Genomic DNA, 24,057 nt, shown 5'->3' with positions numbered 1-24,057 from the left:
AGTGAGGATATTGTGTTTGTAGTTCGGGGAACAGACACAGTCTCTATGTGTTGTAGTTTATGTGACCTGTGTGACGTCTTAAGGCAGCTAGCAGATGTTCGGATTAACCAGTTTGTCTGCTTCCTGACCTGGGCCCCAGTTATTCAAATACTATCATTATTAAGACTATGAGCCAAATTACTAGAGAGGAGAGCGGACATCATTATTGACAACATAAATACCTATTTTAGAAAATCTATGTTTAGCATTAGCCAGCACTTGTAAATTTGATCTGATGTCCTCTAATGGATGCGTGTCTTCTTCTTCGTCAGTCTGACTAATTCCTTACATTTATCACATGTGAATCCCTCACTGCTGATGGAAGAGGCTATTTTAAACATGTTACCTGCAATGCAGGAAGAAATAACATGAACGGATGCCACGACTTACCGCTTTGTTGTTGTTGTTGGTTGTTGTGGTGAGGGTTTTAAAAAGTCCTCTTAGGGGATTCATGTGACTGGCACCAAATTTGTGCAAGATCATGCCAAGATATTGTGGATGCTAAGTTGCTAATGGATTTTTGATATTCTGAACAGTGTCGCCATGGCGAAGCAATACATTTATGGCAAAAATGGGAAACAGGAAGTGCCTTATATCTTCTGTGTGATTTTGATGAAAATTCAGCTGTATATTTGGTAACAGGGTCGGATCACATGGATATGGCTATTATTGGTCACGGTCATAGCGCAACCAACTGGCAGCAGGAAGTATGGCACTTTTAACAGACTTTGAAAAGCCCTCTTATGTTTACATGAATTGCTTTAAATTTCTTTAGAAGACACCGCTGATGTAAAAGGGATATTTTATAACTTAAATAGTATTACCATGGCAAAACATTCATTGTTATTCTTTTCTTCCAATATTTGGGTGTTTTTGAACTTTTGCACACACATCAGAGTCGTTGGCCATTAGGTCTGGGCAAAGTTCATGCATGGGCATGAAGGCTCTGTAGCGCCCCCTTTAATATGGGTGTGTAAGACGGCCTCTTTAGCACCCCGATTTTCACCTACAGTTGATTTTGTAAATTGGTACATGTCTTGCTACAAGCCAGACAACTTTCATAATTATAGTCATTAGGTCCGCCCAACAGGAAGTCAGCCATTTTGTATTTTTTGAATATTGCAGTCTCTAAACTTTTAAATTCTCCTCCTAAGGGTTCATGAGATTGTGCCAAGACATTGAAGATGCCACATTGTGAACAAATCTTCGATATATCGAACGGTGTTGTCATGGCTAGGCATTATACAAATTGTCAAAAATGGGAAACAGGAAGTGTCTCATAACTTCTCATTGTAAAAGTGCTAAACTTGACTATGACTAATAAAAACAATACCACATTTTTTACAATCAATCAATTAATAAAGGTTTAGCAAAGATCTTGCTATTATGACTCTCCAAACTATATATCCTGGTAGAGCAACTCTGCCATCGCCCTTCTCCCCACCATGGCGAAACTGTAAACTCCCAAAATCTGTTGCACCTGGCATCCATAGTTTGACTGTAGACATCCTCTCATTTGCATATTGCGCAAACTAAAAATAAATACAGAAATAAATGTATGATTAAAGAAATATATTAATGCATGAATATGCAGATTACATTATTGATTTATTTGTGTATTTATATATTAGTTTTTGCAGGTTTCGTCCTCCATACAAATTATGTTAGAAATTCTTTTAGAATTTCTTTTGGATTTTTTAACTGAATAATAATAATTTGTATTATATATATAAATAAGCTTTTATGTTTCTGTGGTTTAAATGTTGTTTTGTGTGTGTGAGAGTGTGTGTGTGTGCGTGTTCGAGCGTGAGCGTATGTTCGTGTGTTTTGAATGTGTGTGTGTGTGTGTGTGTGTGTGTGTGTGAGTATGTGTGTGTGTGTGTGTGTGTGTGTGTGTGTGTGAGTGTGTATTGTAAAGTGCGTCATCCGGGTATTTCCGCGCGCAGGAGCAGTAGGGCGTGTCTCGTGCTCGGACAACTTTCGATTCGCAGAGTCGCACGGAAGACAACCGTCGTTTAAATTTCACCGAAGTTACGAAACGTCAAAGACCGACCGAGTGCGATTCGAGCTGGAGTGACAGGCGTCATGGAGGGTAAGTCTTGCGTCATAACGGCGCGTTTGTTCATATGAGCGGTGAAACGGGTTGTTTTCGTGTCCGTGCGGTGGGGAAACCCCCAATCCGAAGTTTCGCTGTCGGTGTGTGAAAACAGGCGATCGATCGGGTGATCGGGACACCGTCCGCTGGATGAATCGGGACAAGTACATGAATAAACGCGACGCATACAAACGCGTCTATCTCGGGACACTTTTATTTGCGACTTCCTGACGCGCACTGACGCATTCAGGCCTACAAATGTTTGTGTGTGTGTGTGTGTGTGTGTGTGTGTGTGTGTGTGTGTGTGTGTGTGTGTGTGTGTGTGTGTGTGTGTATATATATATATATATATATCCCTGTGTGAGTTTGTGTGTGTCAGTGAGTATTTGTGTGTCAGTGTGTGAGTTTGTTTGTGTGTGTGTGTGTGAGAGTGTGTGTGAGAGTGTGTGTTTGTGTGTGAGTTTGTTGGTGTGTGTTTGTGTGTGTGTGTGTGTGTGTGTGTGTGTGTGTGTGAGAGAGTGTGAGTTTGTGTGTGAGAGTGTAAGAGTGTTTGTGAGTTTGTTTGTGTGTGTCAGTGAGTATTTGTGTGTCAGTGTGTGAGTTTGTTTGTTTGTGTGTGTGTGTGTGTGTGTGTGTGTGTGTGAGAGAGTGTGAGTTTGTGTGTGAGTTTGTTGGTGTGTGTGTGTGTGTGTGTGTGTGAGAGAGTGTGAGTTTGTGTGTGAGAGTGTAAGAGTGTTTGTGAGTTTGTTTGTGTGTGTGTGTGTGTGTGTGTTTGTGTGTGTGTGTGTGTGAGAGAGTGTGAGTTTGTGTGTGAGAGTGTAAGAGTGTTTGTGAGTTTGTGTGTGTGTGTGTGTGTGTGTGTGAGAGAGAGTGTGAGTTTGTTTGTGTGCGTTTGTGTATTTGTGTGTGTGTGTGTGTGTGTGTGTGTGTTGTCCACTCTTCTCTATCTTTTAAAGGACACAATTGTATTTAATTGGTTTTCCATCATTATAAATATGTTCTGTAATTGCAGACGTCTGTTAGATGTGTGTTTACATCTGGATGATGTGTTTTTATCTGCAATCCGTCTATAAGACGACTCCTCTCAGATGCCAATAAGATGTTCAGCAGATGTTAAACTGATGTTTTCCAGATGAACATCAGAGATGCACGTGTGCTATCTGGGGAAAGGGTTTGTGTACAAACATCTGCTGAACGTGTTAAAAAGATCAGATTTACAAACGTTCTGTATCATAAACATCTCAAATACATCTGCTGAACATCTTATTGGCATCTGAGAGGAGTCGTCTTATAGACGGATGAAAACACATTATTGGAGAATAATTAACGAGAAATAATAAAAACGACAAACGAAAGAAAGCTCGAGCATATTTCTGGTCTTAATGTCTTCAATACTTCCTTTTATTCCAAAGTTATTAAGCTTCAGTTGTTATTATTTTAACCAACTGTGTTCCAAAAACATAGACTGCATCCTAATTCGAGGGAACCGCATTTACACTGCATACGACAAACGAAATACGATAGACCAGAAATCATTCGTTTCCGTTGGAAAGTCGCGCATGTGAAATCTTTGGATCTGATTTGAGCTTCAGATACATTAAACATTTCAACGTGTGTGACTAGACCGCATGGGACGCCCGACCGCATGGGACGCCCGACCACATGGGACGCCCGACCGTATGCGACGCCCGACCGTATGCGACGCCCGACCGCATGGGACGCCCGACCGCATGGGACGCCCGACCGTATGCGACGCCCAACCGCATGGGACGCCGACCGCATGGGACGCCCGACCGCATGGGACGCCCGACCGCATGGGACGCCCGACCGCATGGGACGCCCGACCGCATGGGACGCCCGACCGTATGCGACGCCCGACCGCATGGGACGCCGACCGCATGGGACGCCCGACCGCATGGGACGCCCGACCGCATGGGACGCCCGACCGCATGGGACGCCGACCGCATGGGACGCCCGACCGCATGGGACGCCCGACCGAAAAGGCTTTTGTATTAAATGTGCGATCTTGTGCATGTGTCATTTATATGTGCATGTGTCATTTATATGTGCACACTCTAAACTTTAATATTTAATTGAAATCTATGAATTTGAACTTATTAATAATAATATTTCAGCTTTCTATTCAATATCGATATCGATTCATATTGGGAAGTTTTCAGTTATAAAGTATATTTCGATTCAAATGACTTTTTTTTTTTTTTAGTTAGTCGATTCGATATTGATTCTCAAAAGCCATGGATCGATCTTTTACTCTGCGCAACCCTCCAATATATTGCGAGGAAATCACTCTGCGACTAAAGATGTGTGTGTTTGTTAACTGGAAATGTTTAGATTTAGTTTAGTAATCGTGTAATTTATTCAGCAGCGAGATCATTCACAACATATTGAGAGTAAAAGTTGTTCCGTGTGATGTGTCTAAAGATGAGATCCACACAACACATTTATCATTGAATAATGTCTTAATATCCGTTCTGTTCTTTATAGTTCTTTGATCAAAAACAACTACAAAAAAAACTTTAATTGTAAACAGGCCTAGCATAGATGAGATAAAGCTATTTGAGTCCCTCTCGTTAACACTAATTTACAGACGCTGTTTGCAAAAATGTCGGGTTTATTAAAAAGACGGTACTGATTTTTAACACGTGTTCAACAAATCAAAATAAATACCTGCAAATAGTAACAATAAACAATTAACATGTAACAAATTATAATATATGCGGCATAATATCATATTTATTGATTAAATACATTGCTTTATTCATTTTTAAAAAGTGAAAATGTGACATGATAAAAAAACGAATAAAATACAATGTCAAATGAATATTTTCCCTCGCAATAAATACCGTCCATTTCGAGCAAAGTAAAACGTTCATCATGACAGTTATAATTAGAGTGCAGAGATATGGCTAGGCATTGCAAGCATGCTGTAGTATGTAGTTAGGCATTGTTAGCATGTTGCTAGGCAATGCTATCATGTTTAACATGTATCTAGGCAATGCTAGCATGTTTAGTATGTATCTAGGCATTGTTGGCATGTTTTAGCATTTTGTTGACATTGCTAGCATGAATTAGCATGAAGTTAGGTGTTGCTAACATGTTTTAATATGAAGCTAGGTTTTGCTAGCACGTTTTAACATTTAGCTATGTGGTGCTTGCACGTTTTAGTATGTAGCTAGGGCGTGTTTTAGCAAGTTGTTAGGCATTGTTAGCCTGTTTTAATATGTTTAGCATGAGGATAGGTGTTGTCAGCATGTTTAGCATGAGGATGGGTGTTGCTAGCATGTTTTAACATGTAGCAAGGTGTTGCTAGCATGTTTAGCTTGAAGATAGGTGTTGTTAGCATGTTTAGCATGAGGATAGGTTTTGCTAGCATGTTTAGCATGAGGATAGGTGTTGTTAGCATGTTTAGTATGAGGATAAGTGTTGTTAGCATGTTTAACATGAGGATAGATGTTGCTAGCATATTTTAGCATGTACAAGATGTTGCTAGCATGTTTAGCATGAGGATAAGTGTTGTTAGCATGTTTAGCATGAGGATAGGTGTTTGCTAACATGTTTTAACATGTAGCAAGGTGTTGTTAGCATGTTTAGCATGAGGATAGGTGTTGTTAGCATGTTTAGCATGAGGATAGGTGTTGCTAGCATATTTTAGCATGTAGCAAGGTGTTGCTAGCATGTAGCTAGACAATGCTTGCATGCAAAATGTTCATCACGACTGCCTCTAATGTAACAAATAAAGAGATCTAATCAAGCTCTAACTTTTGGAACAGCCTAAAAAAACTTGCCCTAAAATGTTTCCGCCCTTCAACATTTCTCACGTTAATGAAGTAAATGGGTTGCAAAAAGCGTTTGGTGTTGATTTAAATACATTGTTCTGTCAGACTGTGTTTACACATTCTGTGCCGTCTTAAATAAACAAATCAGAGCACTTGTGTACACTTGCACTACCAGACCAGTTAGTCATAACAATAGACTTAAAGTAGGTCAGAGTTGATTTATCCCACACCTCTCTCTTTCCCTCTCACCAAACCTGTCAAGAACATGCTCATATTTCACCCGAAAATAAAGAGCAATTATAATTTGCATAAATGTCCAGTTGCAGTCTCTATAATACTTGATAATTATTCTCTCTGCGGTTGATGCTCCTTACGGTCTCGAGAGAGGACTCTGTTTGTTCACATGAACTGTTTGATGTGTCAGTGATGTATTGTTGTTCTTTCAGGGTTGTTTCAAGCCTGGGGGACGCCCACCATGTCTCAAGGTAACCAAACCATCTGTGTGTGTTTCAATGTCTCAAATGACTACAACAAAACAAAGATGAAAACAGAAAATTCTCTCATCATTTCCTCACCCTCATGCCACCCCAGATGTGTTTGACTTTCTTCTGCAGAACAAACATTTGAGACCAGAACTTGAAAGCTCCAATAATCACAGACAATTGTGCTAAAAGTAATCCATACGACCCCAGGGGTTAAATTAATGCCAGCCCAACTCCTCGTACAGCACCCGTGTCTGGCACAATCATATTTTAGAGCTCCTTGTGTGCGGCGATTTGCATGTTTATGCCCGCGTTAGGCAGGCTTACGCGTATTGGACAGAACAGACGGAAAAATAATTCAGATACAAATGAAAAAGTCCACGATGCGCATCGACACATTTTTGAACTGTGATGTGTCGTGCCATGATAAACCGTTACACCCCACTCTGATGCGCGTCCACGAGGGGACTTGGGTAACGGCGCCTCACGTGAGACATGATGCGATACAAACGGAAGTGCAGCTCGATCTGTTCACAAGGGTTTTGCCAGCGCGCTGGCGTCAAGTTCTGGTCTCAAAAGTTTGTTTGTGTTCGGCAGAAGTAATTAAGTCACACACATCTGGGATGGCATGAGGGTGAGGAAATGATGACAGAATTTTCATTTTTGGGTGAACTGTCCCTTTAAATTTAACCCCGATTCATTTTAGTGAATCGATTCCTGTAAATGAACTAGTCTGCATAAATGACTCACTGCTTCATGTAATGCATAGTCTTATGGTGCGTTCACAAACAACGCGAAGAATAATTTCATCTTGCATTGCTCGCGCGAGTTTGACCGCTGGTTTATACATTTGTGTTTAAACGAGTAACGAGAACCCGCGAGTATTCCCGCTTCTCTTCCGGAAAAGGACAGGAGGAGGGGCTTCTACAACTTGGTTCATGCTGATTGGGTTTCGCAACAACGCGTCAAGCGAATTTCTCGCTCGAGTTGAAAAATGTAAACTCGCACTTATATGCGAACGAAGCGTGATTTCGTGTCTTTGCATTGACTTTGTATGTAATCGTGCGAAACGCTCACTTCGCATTGTATGTGAACACACCATAAAAGACTTACAGAATACTTTGCAGCTTCATATTTTGCATATTGCTGCTGTTTGTCGCTATATGTTGAATCAGTCGTATAAATTAGGGTGTTTTCTAGTTTATTAGTGTATATGTGCATTTATGTTCAGTGTAAATGTGGTCACCCTTGTTATTTGACCGACTATAGTTGAGCCAGGGGTAATTTTGTGGTTACTGCAAAGGGTTAAACCTGTATGGGTGCTGTAATTAGACTCGGGTTAAGTTTCATAAGAGCACGCCTCCCTAATTAAATATATAGGATTCTGCTAACAGATCTTCAAATTTCAACTGTTATATGTTAAATAATATTTAATTATTGAAATAGCTTCAGTGTAGTTTTATGGTAAGTAGCTTGTAATATTTTGGTACCAAAGTACTGGCACATTTAACTAGGACTGGGTTATGTTGGTATATTTCCATTAATGCTGTAAATTATACTGGAACCTTCTCACATGGTCCGTTAAGATATGGATTATTTTGATTTATTTTAACATTTAAAAACAGGCCCAAAGCATGCGATTCAAGTGCTATTTTAACAGATATAATAGTCAACACATCCGAGTCATCTTTAAAAGTCTTGAGATTTGAAGAATGATGTATGTTCACCCATCCCCTAATAGTGTGACTGCATGATCAGAGTGAAACAATAACACTTCGTTCATACAGATCACTTGTGTTTGTGTGTCAAGGCCATCCGTACGTTGAGATTATCGAGCAGCCCAAAGCGAGAGGGATGCGTTTCCGCTATAAATGTGAAGGACGATCTGCTGGCAGCATTCCAGGAGAAAAGAGTAACGACACAACCAAAACACACCCCGCCATCAAGGTGAAACCACACCCGTCTGTGACCATATATCATGATAACAATATCATTGTACTCACTAACATTATTTATATATTGATTGAACTAACAAAGATCAGTTTTGAGTGTTTCACTTTCATGTCCCAGGACGTTTTATTAGTTTAAGTCATGTTTACTCTCGTTAGTTAGCAGATAGCCTAAATAAACAGTAGCAGAAAGATTGCGTATCACCTGTTCATGTTTCTTGATATACACTGTCACATGACTCTGTACGGCTCTTTTCATAGGTTCACAACTACAGCGGCCCGCTGAGAGTGCGGATCTCCTTGGTAACCAAGAACCAGCCGTACAAGCCACACCCACATGAGCTGGTGGGCAAAGACTGCAAACACGGATATTATGAAGCAGATTTACAGGAGCGGAGGGTGCACAGGTGTGTGTTTATCAGAGTACCAGCTGTCAGGCGTCATTTACTCATCATCATGTTGTTCCAAACCTGTATGACTCTCTTTGTGTTTTATGAAACGGATAGGTCCGGTTCTGAATGCTGATTGGTCAATGGCCATGCTATATTCCTGATAAATCACAGCATTTAATTACTTTACTTGCAAAATATAACATTTTCATTACATTTGTGTCCTTAATATTGTTATTATGTGAAGCAATAAGTAACGAGAGGCCATGCTATATTGTGAATATAGGCACGCGTCGTGTCTAACAACGCTAGTGGATTTTGCCGATAACGTGGTGGGAAAGGCCGATAACAGATTAATCTGCCGATTGATTTTAAAGCTACACTATGTAAGTTTGGTCCTCTAGCAGTAAATCTGCGAGCGTCTTGCGGAAGAACATTGTTTTGGTAAAGTCGTGCTTCGGCTCTGCGCGGATGAATGCGTTCAGAGGCATCGGTGTACACGTGAATACTTTATCAGAGCGAATGGGCAAATAAATAACCAAAGAAAGGAAAACAAGGATATCTGAAAACATGTCGTCTGAGCAGGTAAGTGCATATCTTATGCTGTTGTTTTGACTTATTGGAAACATTGATCTTTTGAAATAAAAGAAGAAATACAAAAGTTAGGCAGCGTTCGTTGACATTAGACACAACGATTGCTAGTCTGATGAGGTCAAACGTTGTAAAGTGTTTATAACGGCAGGATATTCTGGCCAAATAGACCATCGTAGGATCTAATGCATAGATTGTCACTGTTATAAACCAGTGGTCAACAACATTTCAAGACTCACATGTGCAAGCCTAGAGCTAAAGGATATATTGATATAAAATACACGTGCGCTAGCAAGTGAAAAGTGTGATTACACAACTCTACATAAACCATATCAATAAAATATCGTACCTGTTGAGGAAAGCCGTCTCCGGGTCGCTTTTAAGTCCTTTCAGATCTCGTTGTCGTCGGGCCGATGTTGATTCGGGTTTTGTTAGGGACGCTTTCCCTTTGTGCTTGTAGACTCTGTTCTGGGGTTCTTTGTTTTTACACGCGGTGAATTCCCCGGACATTTGAATAGTCACTTTATCTTGTTCATAGTGTCAACAAACTTTCAGCTTCATGAAACTCCCACACACGCGCTACAGTAGCCGGATGTTATTTTCTCTGTGTACGGATATGACGGCGAATGACGTATGCAATTTCCCGGGAAATACGTCTCGACAGCTCTAAAATAGAAATCATTATTATTGGTTTATAAAGGTGTATTTGGGGTGAAGACATGGTTTGGAAGACGGATTTTGTTGCACTTTCTCATGAATAACATTGAGTTATTTAAAAAACTAAGTTACTTTGTTTAGCTTTAACTATTAGCTGATTAATCGGTTATCAGCCTTTTCCTCCAGTTTACTTATCCTCAAGTTATCGGTATCATAAAATCCACTATCGGTCGACCGTTGACAAAATGCTCCGTTCTACACGTCGACCGATAGTGGATTTAAAGGCTGTTAACTGATTAATCGGCCAGTAGTTTTTAAAATGGATTTATATAATGGCTTTATTTAGTATTGCGGGCAAAGACAAAACTAAATAAATGATATCATAGATGCAGTTTTTTAAATTCCCATTAACTCTTTCCCCGCCAGCGTTTTTAAAAAAAAGTTGCCAGCCACCGCCAGGGTTTTTGACGATTTTCGCTAAACTTTAATGGCCCGCAGAATATTTTCTTCCATAAATATATGAAGATGCTATATATCACAATAAAGATCTGAGCCTCTGCTTTTAGGCAAAAAAACGATTTTATTTTATCTTCATTTGTTCTTTTTTTATTGCCACTTGAACAGAGGTCGGTTTTGTCAAAAAACAACATTTCAGACAAAAAGCTGAGAAAAAGGCATGTTTATGTCTGATATTTTGAGCTTCTCATACTCCACTTCTTCATGTTTGAGATGATCGCAGTCTGTTTCTTTGATCAAAGAGTTGCGTACTCTTTCAAAACATGCGCGGGGGTCTTCCTTACCGTATACCACCTAAAACACGGAAACCCGGAAAATTCCGTGTTTGGCGGGGAAGCGTTTTTTCATAAAACACGGAAAATTCCGTGTTTGGCGGGGAAAGAGTTAATAACCAGAATGAAGATTTAGTGCTTAAAGTGGGACTTCTAAGTATGAACAAGCCCGGAACACACCTGGGACTCTTATTTTGAAATGAAAAACCTATCAACAACTATGGACAGATATTTGCCGATAGCCGATAGTTCCAAAAGCAACTATCGGCACAGATTAATGGATAAACCGATATATGGGTCCACCTAGCCATGACTATATTCACAATACAGCACGGCCTCTCATTCCTTATTGCTTAAATAGTTCACAGAATTAGAGGAGAACTAATATAGATCGGTTTGACCGATGTATCGGCGCTGAGGTTTATTTATTTTTCAACTATCGGCCGAGTAATCAGTTTTCGGCCTTTCCCCCGGTTTAATTATTGGTAAAATCCACTATTGTCGTGGCAGATTCCCCACAGCAGCCATCAAAACTCAGTTCTCAGACGTTCTGATCCAAAAATAGACTTTTATTACAGAGTAACAAAGACGAGATGTCCCATGGAGCATCTAAAATTACACCAGAATCAAGCGTTTTTATACAGTTTCTGTTCCCCCTTTTCTCTGAGTGATGGCCTCTTCATCCAATGAAATTATCTTATACCTCCCTAGTTTCATCTTCACCGGCTCCCTTCTGGCTGGTCACCCTTGACCCCAACATGCTTCAGTGATGGCCAAAGCATGACACTGTACTCATATGGTTACATATTTTATATGGTCTAACTGTCACTTCCTGCATTAATTTGATTAGTATATGAAATGATTGCCCTTATTACAGTCGTTGGGTGCACATGTTCCTATAAATGGAGAGTTGTATGTCCACCCACATGGGTTTCATGCCATTTCGAGCTCTAATTATCACACATATGTCATCTGCCTTTTTTGGACAGCAGTCAGTTCCTGTCTCTGACATGATATCATCCTTTAATATCCCCACACACATCTCCTTTAGAGTCATACAGGGTTTTACAGAAAGAGGATATGTAGAAACTGCATTTATCCATTGATTTGCAGCTTGATTATTGAACTGAGTGAATGATAAATCAATAAATGAATGATTAAATGTCATTGAATAACATTTATAATGCAGTTATTCATAGTACATTGATTACACATTGTCATTTATAGGTCATTGCATACATATTAATACAATTATCAAAGATGGATTAACTGAATGATTAAATAAAAATATTGCACACTATCGGTCGACCTCTGCACTAAATACTCCATTAGAGGTCGACCGCTACGTGAAATGCTCCGTTAGAGGTCGACCTCTACAGGAAATACTCCGTTAGAGGTCGACCTCTGCGCGAAATGCTCCGTTAGAGGTCGACCTCTGCGCGAAATGCTCCGTTAGAGGTCGACCTCTGCGCGAAATGCTCCGTTAGAGGTCGACCTCTGCGCGAAATGCTCCGTTAGAGGTCGACCTCTGCGCGAAATGCTCCGTTAGAGGTCGACCTCTACAGGAAATGCTCCGTTAGAGGTCGACCTCTTCGCGAAATGCTCCGTTAGAGGTCGACCTCTGCACAAAATGCTCCGTTAGAGGTCGACCTCTGCGCGAAATGCTCCTTTGGAGGTCGACCTCTACAGGAAATGCTCCGTTAGAGGTCGACCTCTACAGGAAATGCTCCGTTAGAGGTCGACCTCTGCGCGAAATGCTCCGTTAGAGGTCGACCTCTACAGGAAATGCTCCGTTAGAGGTCGACCTCTACAGGAAATGCTCCGTTAGAGGTCGACCTCTACAGGAAATGCTCCGTTAGAGGTCGAGCCTCTGCTGAATGCTCGTTAGAGGTCGACCTCTACAGGAAATGCTCCGTTAGAGGTTGACCTCTGCGCGAAATGCTCCGTTAGAGGTCGACCTCTACAGGAAATGCTCCGTTAGAGGTCGACCTCTGCGCGAAATGCTCCGTTAGAGGTCGACCTCTACGGGAAATACTCTGTTAGAGGTCGACCGATAGGGGATTTTGCCGATACTGATAAGTAAACTGGTGGAAAAGGCTGATAACTGATTAACCGGCCGGTAGTTTTTAACATTGATTTATACAATGCCAAAAATGATTATTCTTTGTTTACTGTGGTGGGCAAAAACTAAATAAATACAATTCCCAGATGCAGTTTTTTATTCAACCAAAATCCCATTAATAACCAGAATAAATGAAGATTTAGTGCATAAAGTGGAACTTTTAAGTATGAACAAACCTGAAACACACCTGGGACTCTTATTTTGAAATGACAAATTATGAAAAAACTAGATTAATGGATTAATGGATAAACCGATATATGGGTCCACCTCTAGTCATGACTATATTCACACTACAGCACGGCCTCTCATTCCTTATTGCTTAAATAGTTCACAGAATTAGAGGAGAACTAATATAGATCGGTTTGACCGATATATCGGTGCTGAGGTTTATCGGTTATCGGCAAAGCCCACAAATACACGTGTTTATCTTTTAATTATTATTCTGTTGAGGCAATAACAAACGAGCGCTCTGAAGAGGTTTTGAGGTTAAGAAGATGGACGTAAATAACATCATTTTATGGTTATTTTGGGGATTTTAATTGCAAAATAAAGTTCATGTGGGATTTGGGTCATTTTGGAGCTTGACCGCCACAGATTCAATACACTGTCATGAAAAGATCAGTTTAGAAATCTCCTGCTGGGTTTCACTGAAAGCGTGCAGCTCTGAACGCCTGAATTGCTGATATTAACTCTGTGAGAGCTCAGAAACGGCACATTACTTCATACTTCCTGTTGCCGCCAAGATGCCTTTTTTTGTTGTCGTGTTCATCAGAAGTCTGTTTCCAGCAGAGTTTCAGTGTTTCCATCCTTCAGTTGCTCTCGGATCAGTTTGTGGTAATGCTCCAGTGTTCGGTCAAATCATTTCTCTGTGTTTCAGTTTCCAGAATCTGGGTATTCAGTGTGTGAAGAAAAAGGATGTGGCAGAAGCCGTTTCCTGTCGGCTACAAACTCAAAACAACCCCTTTAATAGTACGTAATTGACTGACACACACACACACACACACACACACACACACACACACACACACACACACACACCCGTAATTAAATGACATTTGTTCTGGATTATTCCAAATGAAGCCGCATGAGTGTGTAATGAGCACACGACACCCTCAACATCTCCATATAAGGTGTTTCCTGTACAGTCATTGGTCACTCTGTGCAGATGTGTGTCATTTATATGTGCACACTCTAAACTTTCTATTTAATTTCGATATCGATTCATATTGGGAAGGTTTCAGTTATAAAGTCCACTTTGTTTACAAATGAAATAAATTTCTCCCAGCTAATGCTGTTATTTATAATCTATAAAATATTAATTTAATTATATTGTATTTTTCATCATTTTGGTCTCACTTTAGTTTTTAAAATATGTACAAATCCATGTATTCCATCAATATATATGATATTATATATGGCTGGGCAAAAAAATATATATATTTCGATTAAAATTAATAGTTTATTTTTTTAGTTAGTCGATTCGATATTGATTTTCAAAAGCCATGGATCGATCTTTTACTCTGCGCAACCCTCCAATATATTGCGAGGAAATCACTCGGTGACTAAAGATGTGTGTGTTAACGGCTGGTAAACGTCCAATTCCCAAAGTGCTCCGAGTGGTGTAGTGACTCGCCTCAATCCGGGTGTTGGAGGACGAATCTCAGTTGCCTCAGCGTCTGAGACCGTCAATCCGTGCATCTTATCACGTGACTTGTTGAGTGCGTTACCATGGAGACGTAGCACATGTGGAGGCTTCACGCTATTCTCCGCGGCATCCACACACAACTCACCACACGCCCCACCGAGAGCGAGAACCACATTATAGCGACCACGAGGAGGTTACCCCATGTGACTCTACCCTCCCTAGCAACCGGCCAATTTGGTTGCTAAGGAGACCTGGCTGGATTCACTCAGTCACTCAGCACACCCTGGAGACGGGGTCTCAATATTTTATAAGTTTAAAAATATTTTTAACTTGAAGCAGCGACCTAAAAACATTTATGATGCGACACAATCAAAGTGAGACGCCTGAAAACATTGACGCGTCCTTGGGAACGACCAGACTGATGGTCTATCTACCACAAGAATGTAATGCATTTTAATTATCAGAATTATATATTTTTTATAATGTATTTTATTTCTAATAAGTTATTATTATTTCATCATTATATATTAAATGAGAGTTATTTGAGGGTCTTTCTCCACAAATATTTGTACATGCGAATAAATGCAATTAATTCGATTAACTAATCGGCATACTGTGTAATTAATTAGATTAAAAATGTTAATAGACTTTTGGTTTTAGAGAGTCAATTTTACGTTTGTTCTCTTTATAAGCCGGGCATTGCCTAAACAGTTGGCATTTGCCCCCTGCTGAAACAGGTGGTACTTCAAGCTTGAATTGCTCAGGTAATATTCCTTATTACGCTGCAGAGACGTCATTAATTACATACATTTGAATGTGTTATTGTTATATAATTAATAGCAGTGAGTTCATACATTAAGTCGGCAGCCCTGAGTTGAATGAGACCCAACGTGCATGAAGATCTGCATCTGTGTTCACGATCCGCTCTGTTCTGTTCTAGTTCTTGAAGCGAAGATCTGGGAGGAGGAATATGATCTGAACGCCGTGCGTCTGTGCTTCCAGGTGTCCATCACTCTACAGAGCGGCGAGCTGTTTTCTCTGGATCCTGTTGTGTCTCAGCCCATCTACGACAACAGTGAGGCAACACTTCACACATCAATCCTGATATGAAACCTCATCTGCCACATATCACACATGCAACGACTTTTAAGGGGACAGTATTAACTTGTGTACACAACTGCACGTTTATACACGATTCAAGGATCAAACTAGAAGTTTATGTGACGAGATTGAAAACATTTCACTAAGCAGTCTATTTCCATACAAAAACAGCTTCCTGCTACTGAGTAATGAACTGTACTCGTCTCGGTTTATCTGGTCTGTGTCTCATCAGGAGCTCCAAACACTGCTGAACTGAAGATCTGCCGCGTGAACAGAAACTCCGGCAGCTGTCGAGGAGGAGACGAGATCTTTTTACTGTGTGATAAAGTGCAGAAAGGTTAGTGTTCGCGCGCGAGTTAGTGTGTGTGCGCGCGCGAGAGTGCGTGAGTGGGGGCGCATGAGCAAGTCTGCCAAGTGTGTGTGTGTGTGTGTGTGTGTGTGTGTGTGTGTGTGTGTGTGCGCGTGCGTGCGTGCGAGAGAGAGAGAGTGCGTGAGTGTGCACGCAAGTCTGCCAAATGCATAAATGTGTGTGTGTGCTGCGTGTGCGCGAGAGAGTGAGCGGTGAGGCAGGAAGGTGAGCCCCCTGCGGTCTCTCGGTTCTGGCATCAAGCGCCCGGCGGCCCTCGCGGCCCGGGCGCGACCTGCCCCGGGTGAGTGAGTGAGTGTGTGTGTGTGTCCGTGTTTCCTTGTTTAAAGGACATTTATATATTTCTACTGGAAAAACAAGATGCAAAATATTGAGCTAAACATGTTTTGTTTACACTATAATAGGATAGATCCGTTTGTCAAACTCCTGTGTTCTTCTCTTCAGAGGACATTGAGGTGCGGTTTTTCCTTGACTCGTGGGAAAGTAAGGGCTTGTTCTCACAGGCAGACGTTCACAGGCAGGTGGCCATCGTGTTCCGCACCCCTCCGTACCACGACCCCAACCTAACGGAACCAGTGCGTGTGAAAATGCAGCTGCGCAGAGCCGTCTGACCGAGAGGTCAGTGAGCCGATGGACTTCCAGTACCTGCCCTCCGACCCCGGTGATTATGTTATTTATTTAATAGCTGTTGCATTCAAAGCTTAATATCATGTCAGATTTTAAAACTATTGTGGGTCTGTTGTGTTATTATGTGCTTTATAAATGTGTTTGTTTTTAAATGCACAGATGAGCACAGACTAATAGAGAAAAGGAAGAGAACTGAAGGAATGCTGCAGAATCTCAAACTGACCGGCATCATCGCAGGTCTGCATCAGTGAACTTGCACATCACGCGCATTTATGGCCATGTTACATGTTATTTAAAGTCACTGCTATAACGGTCTGTTTTATAGTGAATGTGTGTGTTTTGTGTGCAGGGTCTTCAATGCCTACAGACAGAAGGCCGTTTAATACAGCTAAAAGAATTCTGCCCATCTCTAAACCCACACCATCAAATCTGCCATCAGGTAACTAGTTAAATTACATACAGTATATATTTGCCATAATTTAGTGTGTTTCTCCTTAAATGTATTTATTTTATTTACTCGCACTCATGTCATTCCAAACCTGCATGCTGTTTTATTTACGGAAGTTTTTACGCAACGCTCTTCCGGCTTTCACACTCCAAAAGAGACCCAAAAAATTACTCGTGGGCTGTTACAAGTCTTCTGAAGATGTTAGGCTTTCAAATTAATGAAAGAAATATAATCAGAACATAAAATATGACATCTGATTATTTAGAGTCAGTGATTATCTGTCAGTCGAGTCCACACACAAGATAATCAGATGTATAGATCATTAGATAATCCACATGAAGCACAATGTTACATATGACCACCAGGAGATGGCGCCAAATACACGACACAGACTCAATGATGACTCAAATGACACAGAATGAAACTCATTCTGTGAAATCTCATGACTAAAATCATGTGTGCATGCTATGCAAACCTTTAGTCATTGTTGTGTTTGCATGTGTAATTAGTTCTTATGTACAATTATTATCTTTTATTTGTTTGGAGATGTTTTTGGACACTATGATCAATTATATTTGTAATGTTGGAACTTTTGATCGCTTTCTCGTATCAACACAAATGTTTCTCTGATACAGTCGACATGATTGGGAATGAGTCAAAAGCAGTTTTTCAGAGTCACATTATTTACACCCAGAGATATATAATATTAAATTAGAAAAATGTATAATTATTTTTAGTTTTTTTGCTTTTTCAGCAGTTTCCAGAGAGTCCAGAATATGTCAATCTACATCATTAATTTAAGTTTTCTTTACAATGATACCAAACACATGACCCTCGTTTTTTCCCACTAGTTATACGCCTTTAATTTTGGGTATGCCACTAAAACAGGACATATTTATAAACACCTTCAGAGCTTAAAGTTTGAAGTTCTTTTAACTTGACACGACGTCCGTCTAGTGCATGTTTACAGAAAAAACTTTTGGAAAACTATGGATGGATGCAAAAGCGTTCTCTGTGAACTGCCCTTAAATGGAGGTCTTTGGCCATTGTATTTGGCCAATAGTATAACACTATATAGGATAATGGTTTAAATGCATTCATTGCATCCTCTTGAGGACTATGCAGACAACATCCATTTAAAAATCCGGTGACTTTAATAATCGTATTTTGCTAATATTAAATGTTTAATATTTTATATTTAATTTCTCAGCCCTAGAAGATGACATCTTTGTAACACACTGACCGAAATGTTGCTGTTCTTTTGCTATAGCTCTCAGATCTCACTCTCCATTACACACATTTATGCTGATGGTCTCATTAGGTGAAAAACACATAAGAACCAATGCCTCACAAAAAGCATTTTTCATACATTTGTGGAACTAGAACCTAGGGCTTATTTATCAGAAAAAATAGATTTTCGATTTCAATGATATCTTGTATAGAGTACATCCTGAAAGTATTCACAGCGCTTCACTTTTTCCACATGTAGGGCAGTGGTGGCTCAGCGGTTAAGGCTCTGGGTTACTGACCAGAAGGTCAGGGGTTCAATCCCCAACACCACCAAGACACCCCTGTTGGGTCCTTGAGCAAGGCCCTTGAACCTATCTGCTCCAGGGTGCCGTATCATGGCTGACCCTGCACTCTGACCCCAGCTTAGCTGTGATATGTGAAAAATAAATAATTTCACCATGTATATGCAGAAATGTATGTATAATGTGTGACAATTGATCAATTTATTTATTTATGTTCTTATGTTACAGCCTTACTCCAAAATTGATTAAATTCATTGTTTAAATTCATTGTACAAACAATTCCCCATAATGACAACGTGAAAGAAGTTTGTTTGAAATCTTTGCAAATGTATTAAAAATAAAAAACATTTACCTACTGAGCTGGAGCATCAAGTCTTTCAGTGGAGTCAAACATCAAAGTCAAACGCACCTTATGTAGGATTAAATCCTAAACTGAGTTCACTTTAAAGGTAGCTAGTCTTCCTTAGTTTACTTGTAAAAAAAGTAGTTGTGTTAACATTCATTATTGAGGTCTAAAAAAACATGTGGAATGCATATTCTTCCCCCATTAATGGTGTGAAATATATATAATAATATATATTATTATAACCACTGTTATTAAGGCCAGGGTATACTTTGATTTCCGCATTCTGGATCGAGCCGGGTGACCGCGATGCCTTCCAAAGTATACTTTTCTGATTCTTTTCAGAGTAAATACGTGATACTCTTTTACAGTCAATGGCGGCGCATATGCTAACGATGTGCACTAATGAGGGCTGCGTCCATGGGTCAAGAAAATATGTAATGATGACAAATTGGCATCATGCCTACTTTTGCTCAGTAATCAGCAACGCAGACAACTGAAGTATACTTTGACCTTTAGAAATCCCTACAACAGCAACAACTCAACAAACGTTTTAGAAACGTGTACGTCTTTTAAAAAGGTATTGGCTGTCTGACGGCTAGTGATGTATTCTTGTGACCAACAAGAAGCATTCCCTGTACGGGCTCCAAATAGTTCCACTTTGCAAGAAAAGCACTACCTCTGGAGTTGAAACTAGAAAGGTTCTTGTTTTGGTTCAGGTTTTATTTCCATATGGAACTAGTTCATGTGTTAGATAAACAACAGTCCCTGTCCCATCTTCAGTCTCAGTACTTTTCCCTTAGTAACTTTCTACATGAGAACTCTTACGAGGAACGGAACAACCGTAGAGACTATCGGTCTCTTGTGACATCCTTGAGATTCTCAAAGCTATTTGTGTGTTATACATGTTTGACCAATCACAGGCTGCAGCACCTATACACCCCAAAAGTACCTACCCGTGAGTAGGAGCTAAAATATCCCCTAAAACGGCTTCAAGGAACTATAGTTCCTCAGTTGTGACAGCGACAAAAAGTACTAATCCCTGGAAAAGTATCTAAAACGGGTTTCATGTGAACCCTGAACTAGTTCCAGGAACTATTAAATGTTCCTGTGGTGGAACATCCTTTTTTAATCACTATGTACTGTTAGAGCTGTGTAAAAATTTGACTACGTTTTTCCTTCTGTTCCACATAAGAATGAGTTTGGTCATACAGGTTTGGCGAGTAAATAATGACATCAATTTCATTTTTGAGTGAACTTTTCCTTGTCTGTCTTCACACTCTGTGTGTTTCTTTCAGTTCCTGCTACATATGCAGGTCAGTCACTTAAGCTGTCGTCCTCGCACTTCAGTCCAGCACCTGGTCAGCTCTTCACTCAGCAAACACAGAATTTACACAAAGTGGAGTCGTCCACACCTACTAGTGAAACATGGAAGTTCCTCAATAGCCTGACCATGGACCCTCCATCCAAAGCTGTGGCCTTCCCAAGTCAAGCCTCTGCTTCTGCCCCACTTCCCCAAGACTTCCCCACTGTTAACCTGCGTGATCTGCACGACTTTCCATTTAACACCTTCACCGCAAGACCACAGGATCCTGTCAACACCGGAACTGGAGTAGAGGCCGTCGGGAGCTCCAGTGCAGTCGCCCAAGAAATCCAAAACCCATTCGGCACTGGAGCCTTCAGAGTCGATGCTGGCCTACCTGAAGATGATCTTCCAGAGATGAGCTTCCCAAGTTTCCCTGATCCGCAAGGCTCCGATGTTGACAACATTAACATCGATGACTTCCAGGCACTGCTAGGACAGAGTGGACTTTCTGGAGAAACGGGACTCGGTGCGATGGGGAATTCCTTAATCGGCAAGTCTGCGTGCCAGATCTCCACGACAAATGCGGCTGGTGACGCGCTAGAGCAGTCGGCCAATCACATGGGGAACAACTCCACCTGGATGACTTTCCCGCCAAGCATCGCCAACTTGTTACAAAACGAGAACATGATGGACAGCCCATCGGCCCCGCCCTCTGCATCTGTTGTTCTCGATGACCTTGAAGTTCTGAATTCAATGGATGAAGACCGTCTCATGTCCTTCTTCACCAGCAACAACCAAGGCTTCTTGTCTGGACACCCGACCTAAAGGTTGAGGCGTGTCTTTGTTGTTTTTTTTTACAAGTACCTTATTGAGTCTGACAACCTGTGTTCAAATTAATCTTAAATGGAAGACTGTAGATAAAACTGGGGTTGTCTTCTCTTACTTTTAATAGACTTACATGTACAGATGAATCTACCTGTTGGAATCCGGGGGGCGAGGTGAAGAAAGCCGTTTGAAGGTGTTGTAGACTGATTAATCAGTATACAATAGTGGGTGGTGGTTTTGAATCATAAAATATCTATTTTCTGTTATATATCTTCTTACCTTGTGGGGCAAAAGCAGGCTAGCCAGCTTTAAAATGAATAAACCTCTATACATCGACTCCTAAAGCCTGAATACGACGTTTATGTAAACAAAGCTAATCACTGCACAATGTCTGCATTATTGCCAAGTAACTATTGAAAACGTATGCGAGTTTAATTTGAATAACCAATATTGAGCTATAGGTCATTGCAGATCTTTAGATAATCTTAAGCCATGTACAAAGCTCCATTTTTAGTTTCCTACCATCATCGTTTTCCAAAGTATGTGATAATGGAGAGTAGGGCTGGTAAAAATATTAACTTTCTTTAACCTAAAATTAACCTAACTTTCTGATTAATTGTGGTCTTCATTTGAAGTTCCCAATCGTTTAATCTATGCACAACCCTCTACAATTTAGTCAATCACTTGCATATGCGACAATGTCATGCTATGAGTCTGTAAATGTCTGTGATTCTGCATTGGCTGGTAAATGTTGATAGCAGAGATTGAGAAGTATAGTGGTGAAGAAGATCTTTTCACTGCGTGTTGAGAGGAATGTTTTGGTTTGACTCATTCTGTGCGTCGTCAAAATGAATCAATATCCAGCGTTTTCCAACCAACACTCCATTTTGGTGGAGGAAAGTGCCTTTCTGGTGTGGAAGAGAGGCATAAATTTAGCTAAATCAATGTGTTTTGTAAGGGGTAATGTACAGTCAGCCGATTGTTATCGCAAAATAAACCTAACCAGTGATCATCTTGTTGCAGCCTAAAGAGGTTTCTTTTGAGATGACAACCGTCTGACTGCTCATTATCCGGCTTATTACACGGCTACTTGGTAAAAAAGTAAATAAGTGGACGTGAAACATTGATTTGAGTTGCCATTATTGTATTAGCTTGCTTATAGAGATCGTACAGTGATTCGAGAAGTAGGGAAGTTAAGTTGCAATGCCGATCTGATACATGAATGTGAGGTTGTTACTGATAAATAGACCGCTAGATAGCACCATTGACCAATCAGAATCCAGGATTCCAGAGTGCCATGTAATATTCAAATAATTAAATATTAATTTAAAGGAATATACTCTGGTTCAATACAAGTAAAGCTTAATTGACAGAATTTGGGATATACTGATGATTACCTCAAAATTGAATTAATTTTTAAGTCTCAGCTTGGATTGGCCTTTTTTTAGCATTTGATCAAGGCCTTAGTGCTACTCTTTTTTTGTTGTTGTTGTGTTTATTGGACGTCACAGGTTTGTCATTTTATGTACTTTGCTTTTTTCTGGTGATCCGTTACGAACTTTATGCTCCAGTTATAATCTGACAATATTGGCGGTTTCTGTTCTACCACTGACAGAAGACTTTATGGTTGTGTTTGTTGTATACTGACATGTACACAACAGTCTAGTCATCAGTACCAACAGTGCGCTGTGCGAAAGGGAAAGGACACAACCTAAAGTACTGTGTAAAACTGCTTGTCATACAGTATGCATTTGTAGTTTTATTGTTGAATTCTGTTTTAAGATTTGTACATTTCCGATAAAAAATCTTATTGCGATATGGAAATGTGTGACGTGTTTCCATTGTAAAGATGGCTGCAGAAAATATGATTGACAGCTCATGGGTAATGCAGTATCAGTCACCAAGTTAGTACTTCGGTTATTGAACTCCTGTATGTCTCGCAGTAATAATGTTGAAGCTCTACATGGGGAATCTCATAAAAACTGTCAATAACTTATCCAGCTCATGCTTTTTTCACCCAAAAATCTAAAGATAATAAATAAATTATAGTTTGCATAAATAAAATGAAGCCTATTATTAATTAAATAAAAATAAAAGTACATTTAAAGCAGTAATTACAGTAGAAGTTGCAGTAATGAGAATTGGGCGACAATGTGCTTTTGATTTTGGGGTGAAATATACAGAGCCCCTTGGAGGATTGGGAAGAAATATATTTTCTGAAATATTTTTGGGTTCCCTCGCAATAGCTTTATCCATATTACGAAAATCAACCATTGTTTACAATTATAACCATTATTGAACTATGGTACTTATAGTAAAACCATAATAACCACAAAACATACCATTGTTTTATTACAGCCCTTATTTTAACCATGTTGTCAGTAAAACTCTAGTAACCCATTTTTATGTAGTAACCAATAATTTTTTAATTATTGATGTTTTTTTTATTTTTTGAATATACTTTTGTTTTTTTGTGTTATTTCTGTGGTTTTACCACACCATTGTATGGTTCATTTTAGGGATAAAGTCATTGTGAGGAAATGCAAAACTATTTCAGAAAATAATTTTGTGAGATTTTAACCACATTTTGTTTTTATGCTATTATTTACATACACGCTAGTATTGAAACTTGTGCCTGTTATACATCACAAACATGTTATTTGCTCTGTAAACTCTTAAGTGCTTTAAGCTGAAATTGGCTACATGTAGTGGAAGTTAGTTTGCTACTCGCATGCAAAGAAAATATGGTTGTGTTCAATCAATCTTCATTACATTGTACTATTTAATCCAAATATCACCCTAAAGGTTTGTCTCTGTGTTTTGTGGCCTTATAACAGTTAAAAACAATTCAGTCTTCTTTTTTGACACATTATTTCAGATAAAACTATATGTGGGAATATTGTACAAATTAAATATACTTTTGTACAATACTAGAGATGTAATAAATGATATCT

At 39.9% G+C, this 24,057-nt stretch overlaps 1 protein-coding gene across 1 annotated transcript; it reads left to right on the top strand.

Annotated features, from left to right (window-relative positions):
- The first annotated feature begins 1,976 nt into the window (after window positions 1–1,976).
- On the top strand, window positions 1,977–24,051 carry rela (v-rel avian reticuloendotheliosis viral oncogene homolog A). The gene is given in 12 exon segments (XM_052140233.1): window positions 1,977–2,131; window positions 6,378–6,416; window positions 8,224–8,360; window positions 8,624–8,769; window positions 13,787–13,878; window positions 15,495–15,629; window positions 15,888–15,992; window positions 16,467–16,624; window positions 16,626–16,683; window positions 16,809–16,886; window positions 16,999–17,088; window positions 20,271–24,051. Coding segments are annotated over 12 exon segments (1,878 nt in total). The 5' UTR covers window positions 1,977–2,124; the 3' UTR covers window positions 21,104–24,051.
- Window positions 24,052–24,057: the final 6 nt, after the last annotated feature.

The sequence above is a fragment of the Xyrauchen texanus genome, chromosome 2, assembly GCF_025860055.1.
Source record: "Xyrauchen texanus isolate HMW12.3.18 chromosome 2, RBS_HiC_50CHRs, whole genome shotgun sequence".
Taxonomy (NCBI): Eukaryota; Metazoa; Chordata; class Actinopteri; order Cypriniformes; family Catostomidae; genus Xyrauchen; species Xyrauchen texanus.
Note: the sequence above shows the minus strand (reverse complement) of the source record. Positions and strands in the feature narration are given on the sequence as shown.